Genomic DNA, 16,227 nt, shown 5'->3' on the forward strand with positions numbered 1-16,227 from the left:
ATTATTATTATTAGGGAATATTTATATATCATTAATTTGTTAATATCATTTTTTAATAAAAAAAATTCAAGAACATTATTTTCGAGTGTAATTTATATGGTTTTATTTTGATTGACTAATTTATGTTTATTTTAAGTACATTACATACTGTTTTATTCAGATAATGTAGTGATAAAAATATATATAATTGAAGTAGAAAAAAAGTACAAAATATATTTAATATTCATTTAATCTACTTATATATGAGTAAATTAAATGAATATTATGTGTTGATAAGATAACTATATTCAACGTTTAAAATACATATAAGTTTTAAGATACTTTAGTAAGATATTAGTAAAATAAGCGTTATTTCTGTAAATAAATATGGTAGGTGCATCAATGGTTAATAAACGGTTATAATGCTCCATAGTAAACCATTGGCAGCTCTTAAATAGACCGTCTATGGTGGAATTGTTGATGTTTATTAAACGCATAATAAACTTGATATTGCACACTGGGTTGTATATATATATATATATATATATATTAGTAGACTTAATGATTATTTTTTATTGATATAATATTCAAATTAATATAAAGGGAACAAAATTTTGATGATATTTTTTTATTCAAAGATTGTAATTACAATTGATTGATGAACAATAAATAAATTACTATAGAAATTTGCCAAAATTATGGTATGTGATGTCCATGCAGAACTGGTTTAATAATTGCCAGCGGTTTGTTTGTTGTATACACCCAGAGAAATAGTTATTAAAATTAATGGAAAAAGTATATAAAATTAAGGAAAAACGGGTATGATTTGGAGCCTATGGAATCGATTCATTGAAATGACATTTTTTTAATCATTATATTAATGCTAAAGAATATTCATTGAAACAATTATTAATTTCTTTAATTTTACTCTTACAGTCCATAGTTTTAAATACTTGGGAATTAAACTATTGGAAAATTATTAACATTTATTTAATGGAAATACATCTTATGGTATTTATTTTAAAGATATAATTCGTTGTAATAATTAACTCTGATCATAAATTTAACTTTTCTTGAAACATAAATATGATGAGTTGCAAGCATTGATTTTAAGCTATTATTATTAGGTCGGTTTTTAAAACAATTCTATTTCTTCATAAAAATTAAAATTTCTTTGCATTACTTTAATAACTGCTTTACTTAGTAATAAAGTAAAAATCCATCTTCTATAATTTTTTTGTGAATAATAAAAACAAATGATTAGGTTATTTAAATTTAATAATTTTAACACTTTGCCATTTATTAAGTATATTTATTTTTAAAGTAAAAAATTAATCAATATAAATGATAAATACAAATTACAAANTAATATAAATGATAAATACAAAATACAAATATAAACAGATGAATTCCTAATAAATAAGGAATAAAATTTACATAAATAAAATTATTATTTTAACATAGTTACTTATTCCATTAGTTTCTATCAAATTAACATTATATTAAAACATCAAATATAAATTAAAATAATAATTAACATATATATAAAATACAAAATCAATAAATCTTTAAAAATGTTTTTATCTTATAACTGTTTTTTTATCATTAAGATGATAGAAACAAATTGGTGGACCTGAGAAATCATTAATATCTTTTAATACATAGAGATCATCAGTATCAACATTCGAAACAACATAGCTTACAAAATGTTTATTATAAGATAGTACATTTAATGTTATACATAAAAAAAGAACTTTCTAATCAAAACAAATAATTTTTTTCAATTTATATATCAATAAATGATTGTTATTTAACGATGTTTGTATATGGCTGGTTTTATAAACTATATTGTTGTATATTATTTGGTCATAATAATGTGCCAAATTAAGTACAGTTAAATCATTGGGTGAAAATAAAATTTTAATCTTTTCAAAATATTCACATAAATTTAGTGGTAAGCCTAAGTTTGCCGAGATACAAGAACTATTTTTTAAATTTAAAATATAAACTGAAAAATGAATGGAGTATTTTATAGCCAAAGATATAGGCAGTTGAACTCTTGAAGTTATGTTTTTAGAGTATGTTTTAAGTTGTCTATGTTTAGATTCAAACCGATAACACCATAAAAATTCTAAGGGGCCTGAATTTTTTATTATATTACAGTAATGGATAAGAAAATGATGTTTAGGTTTTAATGTGTCTTGAAATAATTCTACATATTTATTATTGTGATATGTGATATGATTTTGTAAATTTAAAATAATTTGATCATTAAAATTTNGATGTTTAGGTTTTAATGTGTCTTGAAATAATTCTACATATTTTTTATTGTGATATGTGATATGATTTTGTAAATTTAAAATAATTTGATCATTAAAATTTGACAATAACAATAAATTAATCATTTCAATAAAATTTATCAAGAATAACCATATTGGATTGTTACAATTAGAATTTTGATTATTAAGAACTTCAGATTTTATGTATTTAGAAAATGAACGATAAGTTGAGAAAGTCTGTGAACAATGTAGTATGCCACAACGGTAAAAACTTGATGATGTTAATGAATGAACATACTTTAAATGTGCAATGAATTGATAAAGTTCAATAAAGATATCTTTACAAATAAAACAAATTAGATTCATTATTGTTTATAATTTAGTAACTGTAATAAAGTTAAAAATATTAAATTAGAATAAAATTATGAGCAATGTAATAGTTAAATTATGAAAACATATAGTTAAATCAGAGATTATTGAAGTTAGCGAAGAGCTTTTAATATCACAATCATTGTGAATATCATAAATAAATTTTTGTATTAATGTCCAAACTAAACTGAATGTGGTAATGTAAGNTAATGTCCAAACTAGATTGAATGTGGTAATGTAAGTTAAATACTTGAAAAATTTTAAAGCATGTATCTAATGCTCGTATTATGTTTGAAAATTTATAATAGGTGTTGAAAAAATACACATAAATATTATTGATATCATCAAAATTAGTTTCAGCAACACAGATGAATGGTTGTATTTTTTCTTTTTTTTTGTAAGCGATATCAATTTTTAATTGAATTTGAACATGTAGATCATTCATTGAAGCCACTTTTAATAAAAACGAATTTCTAGCATCAGAAATAGATGTTTTTACAATGCGTCTCTTATTTGTAACTGAATCTATTTCATAGGATCTGGAAGTTGGAACTAATAAAGCATTCATTAGATCTAAAACTAAAAGATTTCTGGTTTCTGTAAAAAAAATTAAAATATTATTATTTGATTAATTAAAAATTGTGAGAAATTATCTTACCAATATCAGTTACATTTATTTCTATTAAACGTTTAAGTAATAGTTTGCTGTTTCCATCCTTTATTTTATTTATCATTAACGGAATGATCTTAATAATAAATTGATCCCAATTAACAAACAATTCATTTCCTTTTGAAACATATATATATTCAAAATCAATATCAATCTAGATTTAAATTAATAAGTAATTATGTAAATTAGTATCATTGAAATATAAACCTAATTATAACTAAGGCATACACACACATACAACTCTATAAATTTAAAATCATTAAATGCAAAATAAATAAAATTGTAATCCTGAACATGTAAACATAAATATATTTTTCAATTACTATATTAATTGAAATATACATAAAAAACTACTTTTAAAAATACTTAAGAAATTTTAATAATTAAAATANCAAAACTATTTTTAAAAATACTTAAGAAATTTTAATAATTAAAATACCAAGCTGTGACCAAATGACTGTTATTTATGACTGTACATAGGCCATTCTTTGAGAATATTATTAATGTTAATACTTGGAGACAACAAATATTCTCTACGAATTTCACAAGTCTCTTCTCATTTTATAATTACTTCATTCATAGGCTCAATGTTAAACTGAAGCCATTTTTTTTACTTTAATGAATCATTCATTATCTACAAATAAACCCCATTATTTAATTAATTATTAGTAAAAATTACTAATATTAATTATTTACTTATAGTTGTCCTATGTAGTATAGATGTTTGCTCTAAGTTACTATCAGAACTTTTTTTTACTTTTTTTATGGGAGACCACAATTTGTGTTTGCATAATTTTGTCAATGTATTATGATATTTTAGGTACAATATTCCCTTTGGTTTTTATGCAGACACACTAATGAAGTATGTTTCCTAGAAGGCAATTATACTGATATATTTAAAATTGTATTAATTTTCATACAAAATTTTTTAAATTTTACAAACCTTAACTTCATATTTAAATATATTAATGATACTATCAGAAATATTATTAATGATTTTAGGAGAACCATATATTTTATGCTGTATCATATATTCAGTAATTATTTCAGTCAACATTTTCTTTAATTCATCACTAAGCTTTAAATTTTTTTTATAAAATGACATTATCAAATTTCCTTTACCAGATGAATTTAATATTTCTTTTATATTTATCTTAAAATAAAGGAAAACAATAGTTTTATAAAATAGGAAATAAATATGTATTTTTAAATTACTGTTAAAATTTAATATAGGTTTTAATTATAAATTACTTGGTTCATAAAAGAAATGGGACAACTATTATTTGAACTTGTAATAGAGTATTCAGACATTTCTGGATCAGATAAAGGTTCTGATGCATTATCTTTACTAGCACTAGTGGTACTAGATTTCTCCTATAGAAATTATCAATAATGAAAGGTCTGTTAAAAGGCTTAAAATTAATTTAGTTAACTCACACTAACAAAGTTTGACTGCCACTTTTTTAAATGGTGATCAAATATTATTCGTTGACCATAACAGGCTTTTGGACAAATGTCTTGTAAGTGTTTTTCATTAATATATTTAAGGCTTTCACATGTTATTCCATGTTCTAAAATGTACATTAAATATAGTAAGGAGTTGAGAATTTAATGCTATATCATCTAATTTATNATATGATAATGCTATATCATATAATTTATAAAAAGCAGAATTAAAAAAAAAATTTAGAGAAATAATATTATTCAAATCACTAAATTTAATGTAAAGTATAAAAGTCAATTTCCATTATAATTAACCAATAATTACTAAAACGTGACACGTCTAAAAGATATAAAAATAAATATGTGTACTTACCGATAAATATATTGAAGAAGCAATCACCTTTTAACTCTCCTAGTACATCTAGTAGAGCTGATTCGTGTGAAAATTCTTCGGAAAATTCATTATTTTCAATGACAACAGAATTTAAAATTATTTCTTCCATTTAGTTATAAAAACAATCACTAGACACTATACACTAACTAACACGATGCCAAGTGTAGAATAATGTTGCGTATTGTCACCGTTATCTAATAGCACAATAATAACAGTTCCAAAAAATTTACCCAAATATGCTAAAAATAAATGTGGATTTTATTATTTAACGATAAATGTCATTAAAATAAAGACGGCAGGGTATTGAATTAATGAAAACTGTCTAGTGGGGTTAGTAAACAAATAATTTCCCTACACTTCCGTTAAATCAAAGTTATAATTACTTTTAGTTTAAGTAAAACATTAATATTTTAATTCAATTTAGTTTTGATTTGAAGTAACATTTTTTACTTAAAAATAAAGATTCTCTATGATAGAAGCGTAGAACTTTTTGGTTATATCAATTACCCTATCCTTTAAAAGAAACATATTTTTATTACATTCAAGNTTTACCCTATCCTTAAAAAGAAACATATTTTTATTACATTCAAGTAAATTGTGTTCATGAAACAAATAAAGGACTCCTTTGTTTAAAATATTTATATTTTATTGATTTGATTGCAGTATCTTTAAAATGTCATTAAAAAAATCTTTAAATTTATTGAATGTGGTTTTATTTTAAAAGAAAAATTGTTATTTTAATTCATTTCAGCGTTATTACTAAGTAACACGCTAGGCTTAAAAACAATGATTCAATTTCATTAAAGCATGGAACGTTCTTTTTCTGAGTGTGGGTAATATAATATAGTTAAACAGTATGCGTTGATAAATATTTCTCTAAGTTATTTATTACAATTTTTTTGTTGAAAAGAATAATATTATTCTAACAATATTAATATGATGTATAAATAGAATTGTTGAATATCTTAAACGAAAAAATTAAAATTAAAGATCAGTGTTGTGGACTCAAACAAGCGTCGCCTACTCGTACCAAGTTATATAAATGAAAAATAAAGTTATATATATATATATAAAGTCTTATTAATAAATTGTTATAAATTAAAAAATATTGTGGTGTTATTTAATAATGGCAATTAAGGGCTAAATGCTCTTCGCGTAGACACGTGTAGCAGCATACAACAGAAAAAAATAACTGTATTAGTCCAAACACTTAAATATAATTCTGTAATTAATTATAATTTTTGTTATTTTATATATTCCAACAAGTATTGTATTCTTTGAAAAAAATTGTACAATAATAGATATACTTGGGTGTTTCTTATTATGGTCATTTTTAAAATACTTCGCTCCTAGATTTTTATTTTGTTTTTGAGATAAATAAAAATTATTCCAAAAATTTTAAGTTCCTATATAACATAACCTGCTCAAGCAATGTTTTATAATTATAATAATTATAATTTTTTGAAAAGGGGTTAATAATAAATTTATATATCAAAAGTCTGGGGGCGAAGCGTCCGGCGGCGAAATGTCCGGGTCCGTTAATAATACGTTTGGTGTTTCCTTGATTTGGTTGCTCGATACAATTTACACGACCGTCGTCGCCGATTATTATTAACACTCTTATATTAGTGTCATTTGTATGTGTGATGTGTGTTTGTAAATTTCCACGCGGCACGTGTTATTATTCTCGCGTATCCCGTCGTCTAGACTAGACGTCGTAACGAATTCACCCCAGCCCGCTTACCACTCAAACCCAACAATATTTTTCTGTAAAATTTTATTTTTGGATTTCGTACCTGTACACACGTGCATGACATCAATTATATATTTATAAACAAATTTTTATTTTGACTGACCAATACCACCGCATGTAATGCGTCTTACGTATACAGGGTGTTATATATATATACTCTGTATATTCCTACCGCCGCTGGTGCCGTTTATACCTTAGGTATAACGTTCCCCCCGCTCACAAAACAAGGCTATACCTCGTGCATGATACTTTTACGTACTTAAATCGCTTTACATGTATATATATATTCTTATTACTATAAAAAATATAGAGAGTGTTACAAACATTGTACAAACAATGAGAACAATAGAAACCCGTTTCCTGACTTACTGAACACTCTGTGTATTAACACGCTTTATTCTCATTAAGAGATATAGTGTGTATTCATTCCGATTACAAAGGATGATTCTCGTATCGTCATTTTTCGTCACTACATCTATGTTCCGTGAGTGGGTAATTTACGTGCCTGCTGCTTTCCTTGGATGTGGTAGCCGTTTCTCAGACTCCCTCCCCGGAATCGAATCTTGTATTCCCGTTACTCGTTACAACCATGATATTGAAAGTAACTACTATCATACATGTAACTTAAAAGTAAAAAATAAATATAGTTTAAAAAACACGCTTTTAAAGCACATCGAAATAAAAAGTTAAAAATTATTTTTTAATGTGCTTTGTTTAAAAAGCGCGTTTTTTTAGTTTTTTAAAACTATAATTTTTTAGATAATATATACCGTCGTGCCATAGCTACCCTACCCAATCACATTATATATATATATATATTGTAGAATACATTCCGTGCTATTTTTATAATTTTACAACAGCCAGCTATTAATTTACTAAAATATGTCGTAATATGCTCAATGCTTTTCATTACGCATCTTACAATTATCAATGAAAAATGTATTTTAAATAACTTAAACAAATAATTTATCTGTCAAAACAAATACGATGTTCAACACAATTTCTTATTACTTTTATAGATACAGAGTGGCCCACCACTCACTGACAACTTAAATAACTTTTGATCCAGTTAATATTTTTAGCTGATTTTTTTTTTAAATAATAGTTTTACGTTAGGTTTATAGCTATACCTCAATAAATAATTTTTTTTTATTTTATTAAAAATATTAATTATCTTTAAATTTTAAATAAAATGTAAAAAAAAAATCTAAGATAGCTATTTTGTAGAGTAGAATTTAAGAAAAATTTTAGTAAAAAAATATCTTATTAATATTCAGTAGTAAATATTCTGTAGCGTTTTGAAGTTTGTGAAAATTTGAATTTTCATGTATTATTTTACGGTATTAAACATTGAAATATGTATTGAGAAAACACTATCTTTTCGTGATTACTATAATTTGGAGATTTGTAACTTTTTCCATGAAAATGACATACTTTTTGTGGCGACCCCCGCCACTATCAGCAGCTAGTCATCTTCAGTGTTACCGTTTTTATGTCATGTGATTATTTTATTGTATTTTTTATTTCGTTAAACATTGTTGGTATTCGTCGTGAGTTTTGATTATGTAATCGTCCCTACCTGTGTACCTTTTTAAATGTTATTTTTAAATTAACCGTCCTCCCTGTTCAGTCAGTCAACGTTCGATCTCTTAGAGAAATTAGTTTGTCGCGTTACCTTTATAATTTTGTACGTCCTTTTGTTTTGCCGACGAATACGTTTATTTCAATTTGTTAATTATTATTTTATGCGAATAAAGCGCCTGTATCGCCTTTGGCGTTAGTTCTAATATTTCTTGTGTTATTATTTTATTTAATAGCTTTTAATAATTATAAACGATCACTCTGGAGGACTTAACCTCCAAATTGGTAACCTCGTGTGCGAACTTATTTTTCACCTTCTGGATTTTTGTGCGTTCTTGTTAATTTTTTGTTTTTCTCTTTTTCGTTGTGCAAATTAATTTTTCCTAAGTATACGATGTGGGATACTTTGTCAATTGACAACGAAAACGGCACATCGAGTGCGGTACCGCCGTTACTTCCGCTGCCAGTAGTTGCCGTTCCGCCGAAGGCATCTCCGAGTACCGATGTTACAGTGGCCGCGATTGCTGCCGTCCGCTTACCATGTTTTTGACGTCACTCACCGAAGCAATGGTTTACGCACGTGGAAGAAAATTCAATTTTGGCATTAACAGCGCAGATCTCTTCTTTAGCCATCGTGCATGCTGCCAGCCGCCCTTCACGGTCCACGTAGTCCGGCAATTATAATTACCGTCGTTCGTCGTTCTCTCTCTCGCGTCCACAAAATGATGTTTGGTGTTATTACCATAACACTTACGGCAATCTGGCACACAAATGTCGTCCTCCATGTACGTTTAGTTCGGAAAACTGACGGCAGCGACGAAAACTGTCGCCTCCCCGTCATACAGAGTCTTTGTCACGGACTACCACACAAAAAAGCGTTTCCTTGTTAATTCAGGAGCCGAGATTTCCGTATTACTGTCAGAGCCGTGTCGGATATTGTTCTTACCGCAGCAAACGGCACGCGGATCAAGACTTACGGTCCCAAAACACCAGCTTGATTTTGGTCTGTCACGACGTTTTTCTTGGACTTTTGAAATAGCGGACGTTTCACGGCCCATCATAGGAGCCGACTTTTTGCACTATTTTGGGTTATTGGTTGATGTTAAACGCTGTAGAATTATCAACTCGGCCGTTAAAAAATCAATTCAAGCGATCTAAGTCAGCGAACCGATCACGCCGTTGTTTACCGTAACTCATTAAAAAAAAAGGACGGATTTGCTATCACGTTTTCCTGGCGTCACTCGTGAGTCGCCGGTGTCCAGTAAATTCATGCACGACGTCGTCCACGAGTTGAATACTACTGGATCACCGCTCTTTTCGTGTCCACGTCGTTTGCCACCGGATGGAGCGCACATTGCTCGTCGTGAGTTCGATTATATGCTTAAAAATGGGATTTGTCGACCGTCTTCTAGCGCGTGGGCCAGCCCACTTTTGTTAGTTCCTAAAAAGGACGGGACGTTTCGTCCTTGTGGCCACTACAGGCGGCTGAACGCAGTCACGCAGTCCAATCGTTACCCTATACCTCACCTGCACGATTTTACCGCTCACTTGTCTGGAAGAAAGATTTTTTGAAAAATCGATCTCGTGAGGGCATATTACCAAGTCACTGAAAATGATATTCAGAGGAGAGCTGTCAAAACACCTTTCAGACTTTTTGAGTTTCCTGTAATGACTTTTGGTATCAAAAACGCTGCGCAAACCTTCCAGCGTGAAGTAAATAATATGTTTTTATCAGATATTTAATTTTTAACTGATATATCTCCTAAATGTTTTTCCATTTCTTTCAAATTAAACTTCTAAAAATATATAGTATATTGAAATTTGAAAAAGACTATTATTGTTTCTAAGATCTTTATTTTTTTAAACTTTTGTAACTACATAAATTCATTAGCAATAAAAATAAAAAGATAGTTTTCAATTATTGCTCAAAAATGTTTTCTTAAGCAACAGATATATCTTCTGAATGACATTCATCAATCATCCAGTACGAGTAGTTCATCTATACGTTTAGAAACTGATTCCTTATGAGTTTTTAAATCTTCTGTTCCAAATAATTCTCGTGTTTTCTCTCTTAGCAGCTCTCTCATTTTTTTTTTGTTTGTGATATAAGTACTTCATGATCTTTGGAAATTGATTGCAATCTATTATTATATGCTGATCTAATTGTATCAATCTCTTTATATCTTTCTTCAGCTTCAAGAAGTATCTTAGTCTAAAAAAATTTCAATGTAATATAAAAGAAAATTAATAATTAAAAAAAAAAGAAAAGTTATATAACATGAGTTAAATCTTCTGTTTCTAATGGTTTTTCGTTCCTTCTCTGATCTATCTCCTAAATGTTTTTCCATTTCTTTCAAATTAAACTCCTAAAAATATATAGTATATTGAAATTTGAAAAAGACTATTATTGTTTCTAAGATCTTTATTTTTTTAAACTTTTGTAACTACATAAATTCATTAGCAATAAAAATATAAAGATAGTTTTCAATTATTGCTCAAAAATGTTTTCTTAAGCAACAGATATATCTTCTGAATGACATTCATCAATCATCCAGTACGAGTAGTTCATCTATACGTTTAGAAACTGATTCCTTACGAGTTTTTAAATCTTCTGTTCCAAATAATTCTCGTGTTTTCTCTCTTAGCAGCTCTCTCATTTTTTTTGTTTGTGATATAAGTACTTCATGATCTTTGGAAATTGATTGCAATCTATTATTATATGCTGATCTAATTGTATCAATCTCTTTATATCTTTCTTCAGCTTCAAGAAGTATCTTAGTCTAAAAAAATTTCAATGTAATATAAAATAAAATTAATAATCTATTATTATTTGATGATCTAATTATATCAGGTTATTATATAGGTTTTTTGTAATTTTGTTTTAAATGCTTTTGAACAAGGCTCCCAGGTTTATGTTCTTTACACAGATTGCAAAAAGGCATTTGATTCTGTTAATCATGTAGTTCTTCTTAATATACTTAAATTAAATGACTTTGGGGAACCTCTTTTAACATGGTTTGACTCCTATTTAAAAGAAAGATATCAATGGGTGAAATTGTTTGGGACACAATCTAAACTATTTTTAGCTTCCTCTGGGGTACCACAAGGTGGACACTTGTCTTCGTTGTTATTTTCATTATTTGTTAATAGTATAAAAAATGTATTATTAAACTGTAAATTTTTGTGCTTTGCTGACGACATGAAGTTGTTCTTGCAAGTCAGTTCTACTGATGACTGTATTATGCTACAGAATGACCTACATAAATTTACATTATGGTGCTTAAACATAGGTTTAACCCTTAACTTTGAAAAATGTCGTGTTATGACATTCACTAGATCTCGGNAGGATGACCTAGATAAATTTACATTATGGTGCTTAAACATAGGTTTAACCCTTAACTTTGAAAAATGTCGTGTTATGACATTCACTAGATCTCGGTCACCTATTATTTTTTCTTATAGTCTTTGCGGTGCTAATGTTGTAAGAATTAATGATTTTGTACTTGACCTTGGTTTTAAATTCAGTAAAACATTGGATCCTAAGTGTCACATAGAAATGGTGTGCTGTAAAGCATTGAAAAAGCTCGGCTTTATAATAAGATTTGCTGCTAACTTAAAACTAAATTCTTCACTAAAAATATTATATTCTTCATTGGTTCGGCCAATTGTAGAATATGGTTCTATTGTTTGGAACCCTCATTCCTTATCTGATGCCACCCAAATTGAAAGGGTACAACGGAGATTTTTGCGGCATGCTGGATTTATATTGGGTATCCAACATGACCCTCATGATTATTCTCCAGTTGCAAACAACCTTAATTTATCGTCACTGACTGATCGTAGAGTTGCTGCAGGCATTAAATTTCTAAATGAATTGCTGAATGGAAATATTGATTCACCATATCTTCTGAATTTAATAAATTTTAAAGTTCCTCAGAGAAATTCTCGTTCCTATTTTCCTTTTTTTATCCCCATTTGTTCTACCAATTACTTACAAAATGAGCCCATTAGAAGAATTTTAGATAGTGCCAATATGGACCCACTTATGTTATCTTATTTTTGTATTTTTGTTATTTTTCTTATTTTTGTACCTCATAGCAGCTTGTATTTTTATATATTTATATTCATATATTTCTGTTAAATCACTGTGTATTACTCCGTAATGTTATTTATGTTTCTGTTGAATTGCTGTGAATTACTCACTTATGTATGTTTAAATTGTTATTAATCTAAATTGTAAAAAAGGGCTATGCCCGTTAAATTTATAAATAAATAAATATCAATATCTTTATATATCTTTCTTCAGCTTCAAGAAGTATCTTAGTCTAAAAAAATGTCAATGTAATATGAAAGAAAATTAATAATTAAAAAAAAAAAAAAAGTTACATTACATGAGTTAAATCTTCTGTTCCTAATGATTCTCGTTCCTTCTCTGATCTATCTTCTAAATGTTTTTCCATTTTCTTTCAAANTTCTCTGATCTATCTCCTAAATGTTTTTCCATTTTCTTTCAAATTAAACTCCTAAAAATATATAGTATATAAATACATGTAATATATATTTAGAGAAATTAATAAAACAAAATTATGTGAAATAACTTAATGTAAAAAAATATTAGAGTTTTTTTTCAATAAATTTAAAATATTAAAAAGCCATAGAAATGTAATAAATACAAAATGAAAATGAAAAAAGAAATACAAAATGAATAAAACAAAACCCAGCACAGTAGGGTCGCGGCACAGTTGTGACGTGGTATAGTTGGATCAAGTATAATGATATCTGACAGTGATTAAAATCACTATCAAAGATAAACGCTTCGATGCAAATCTTTAGATAGTGTTTTATTTTAAAAAAATTGGTGTTTTATTCCAAAAGCTACTTGATTTGCTGGTTCCTTAATATCTCGATTAAGATAAAGTATGTCGAATGAAAAAGGGTTTATTAAAAAAAATTATTTCTCATAAAAAAATTGTGTGGATCCATAAACTTTTCAATAAGTTATAGCATTATAAAGTTAAATATAATATGAATAATAAAATCGAGAATTATCACACGAAAATAGCATTCGGTAGCCATTTTCGCCGCGAAGAAAAGTCCAGAGGTCAAATTTTTTTTTTTCAAATTAAAGTATATTACATTAGCTTTAATTTAAGATATATATAAAAGTGTCAGACCTTCCGGAACATTTTCAAAAGTTATGTTGAAAAAGTAAATTTTTTGTGAAAAAGTTGTCATTTTAAATCCCCCCCTGTGGGCAGGTTAAGTGTCAGATTTACAAAAAAAATATACCAAATGATAAGTAAAGACATCAAACATCTATATAAAAAAGAANAATTTAATAAATTTTAAAGTTCCTCAGAGAAATTCTCGTTCCTATTTTCTTTTTTTTATCCCCATTTGTTCTACCAATTACTTACAAAATGAGCCCATTAGAAGAATTTTAAATAGTGCCAATATGGACCCACTTATGTTATCTTGTTAACCACCTTATTTTTGTATTTTTGTTATTTTTCTTATTTTTGTACCTCATAGCAGCTTGTATTTTTATATATTTATATTCATATATTTCTGTTGAATCACTGTGTATTACTCCGTAATGTTATTTATGTTTCTGTTGAATTGCTGTGAATTACTCACTTATGTATGTTTAAATTGTTATTAATCTAAATTGTAAAAAAGGGCTATGCCCGTTAAATTTATAAATAAATAAATATCAATATCTTTATATATCTTTCTTCAGCTTCAAGAAGTATCTTAGTCTAAAAAAATGTCAATGTAATATGAAAGAAAATTAATAATTAAAAAAAAAAAAAAAGTTACATTACATGAGTTAAATCTTCTGTTCCTAATGATTCTCGTTCCTTCTCTGATCTATCTCCTAAATGTTTTTCCATTTTCTTTCAAATTAAACTCCTAAAAATATATAGTATATAAATACATGTAATATATATTTAGAGAAATTAATAAAACAAAATTATGTGAAATAACTTAATGTAAAAAAATATTAGAGTTTTTTTTCAATAAATTTAAAATATTAAAAAGCCATAGAAATGTAATAAATTAATAAGCCATAGAAATACAAAATTAATAAAACAAAATTCATTCATTCACTCATTAATACTAACCTTTCAGCCTCATTGAAAATTTTTTATCGCATGTATAAGAATAAGAAGTATATTGGATTATAGTCTACGTTTTTTGTCATAGCAATCGCATGTGCATTGTTATGTGTTTTTGTGATATAATTTTTAAGTAATAATTATACTTATTACTTTAAAACAATGCATTGTAAAATTATTTACAATGATCTTAATCGCGAGCAAATGTTCTATTATTTAATGAACACTACTTTTGCTTTTGTAGTATCATATTTTAATACATGTAATAATTAATACTTATATTTAATAAAATATATCACCAAATCAGTGTTTCCCCGTTGATAAGATGAGTAATAAAATAATACCCTTACACAAGATTTAACCTCCCTCTTACGCATTCCATANGAAGATTTAACCTCCCTCTTACGCATTTCAAAAACGCCCACGTAAGAGATTCTATCACATTAACCAATCAAATACAGCAAAAAATATTTTAAGAATCTCACCAGAGATCGCTAAACCAGTTTTGCGAGCTATAAAAAGGCCATTTTCCCCAAATTCGGGTGGTTCCTCTGCGGCTTCGCTTCCCTTAGTGTGGTTCTCTTGCGGTGGTTATGTACGATTTCTGAACATCCCTCTAGCGGATACTGGGACGCCTTGCCATTCTATCTATGCATCTCTACGGCTCTCTGGAATACTCAACCAAGATACAAAAAGTGAATGTGCGTGAGTTTATGTTTCATTCTTAGTTACAATTCTATATGAAATCTGCATTATTTTTACCCTCTTTCGTAATTACTGAAAATATTATACATCTTATTTTCGGTCGAATAATTTTGGTGATATAAATATTCTAACACATAAAATATTGGCGTTTATTTATTTTCTTTTTATTTACATTTATATTTATATATATAAGCATATTCTAAGCTACTTAATTTGATTGAATTGTATCTATTACTTATTGAAGGGCCACAACCTGGCTGGACAGGGTAATAGTACAATAATATCATAATTAGAATTTTAGTTAATCATAAGATTTCTTCAAAGTGTCTCTCCACTTATCGACCAGCTAGTCTGATCTATGCCACAGTGCCGGCAATCGGAGTGTAGGACACTTATATAATTTACAACGCATAAATTATTAATATTATTTTGTAGTATACATTAGATATTCTAAGGTAATTAATTTGATTGAATTGTATTTATTACTTATTGAAGGGCCACAACCTGGCTGGACAGGGTAATAGTACAATAATATCATAATTAGAATTTTTAGTTAATCTTTAGATTTTTTAAAGTGTCTCTCCACTTATCGACCAGCTAGTCTGATCTCTGCCACAGTGCGGGCAATCGGAATGTAGGACACTAACATAACTTATCGTGCATAAATCTATAGTACAGTCGCATCTAACCTAGGTCGTCCTACAGGTGATTGAAAAGAAGTAGGCCACATATCATAAGGTTCTTTGCATAAAGACAAAGATATTATTTGAGATCTCGCGTTGGTATATCCAGCTACGAAATACAAATAAATCAGAGTCGAAATATTATACTAAAAACTAATATTTTACTAATATATATTAGCTTCGATGCGAAGCTGAGAAGGTATTGGTTTTACTATGATGTGTTTTTTTTTTTTTTTTTTTTTTTTTTTTTTT

General features: G+C 27.4%; 2 protein-coding genes across 6 annotated transcripts in view; both read right to left on the minus strand.

Annotated features, from left to right (window-relative positions):
* LOC126906765 (uncharacterized) overlaps positions 1-16,227 on the minus strand; it is a 51,081-nt gene that overhangs the window by 31,807 nt on the left and 3,047 nt on the right. For 3 of the 5 annotated variants that reach the window (XM_050687598.1, XM_050687597.1, XM_050687601.1), the window contains exon 2: positions 14,294-14,381. In XM_050687598.1, the coding sequence (XP_050543555.1) occupies positions 14,294-14,362 (69 nt within the window). In that variant the 5' untranslated portion in view covers positions 14,363-14,381. Of the gene's footprint in view, positions 1-10,746; positions 10,763-12,859; positions 12,911-14,293; positions 14,382-16,227 lie in introns of those variants that run through there. The other 2 variants (XM_050687602.1, XM_050687604.1) reach the window with 2 other exon arrangements.
* On the minus strand, positions 3,818-5,505 carry LOC126906763 (uncharacterized). The gene is made up of 6 exons (XM_050687594.1): positions 5,114-5,505; positions 4,735-4,868; positions 4,549-4,671; positions 4,241-4,450; positions 3,994-4,168; positions 3,818-3,931 (listed from the first exon to the last, which is right to left on the minus strand). The coding sequence occupies exons 1-5, from the start codon at positions 5,241-5,243 to the stop codon at positions 4,139-4,141; spliced, it is 627 nt and encodes a 208-aa protein (XP_050543551.1). The 5' UTR covers positions 5,244-5,505; the 3' UTR covers positions 3,818-3,931; positions 3,994-4,138.

Source organism: Daktulosphaira vitifoliae, unplaced genomic scaffold, assembly GCF_025091365.1.
Source record: "Daktulosphaira vitifoliae isolate Bord-2020 unplaced genomic scaffold, ASM2509136v1 Scaffold_5, whole genome shotgun sequence".
NCBI lineage: Eukaryota > Metazoa > Arthropoda > Insecta > Hemiptera > Phylloxeridae > Daktulosphaira > Daktulosphaira vitifoliae.

Coding starts and splice junctions, on each gene's coding strand:
- LOC126906763 (XM_050687594.1), bottom strand. CDS start 5,243: ATGGAAGAAATAATTTTAAATTCTGTTGTCATTGAAAATAATGAATTT. Junction 4,869..5,113: donor CTTCTTCAATATATTTATCG/GTAAGTACACAT, acceptor TGTACATTTTAG/AACATGGAATAACATGTGAA. Junction 4,451..4,548: donor CCATTTCTTTTATGAACCAA/GTAATTTATAAT, acceptor CTTTATTTTAAG/ATAAATATAAAAGAAATATT.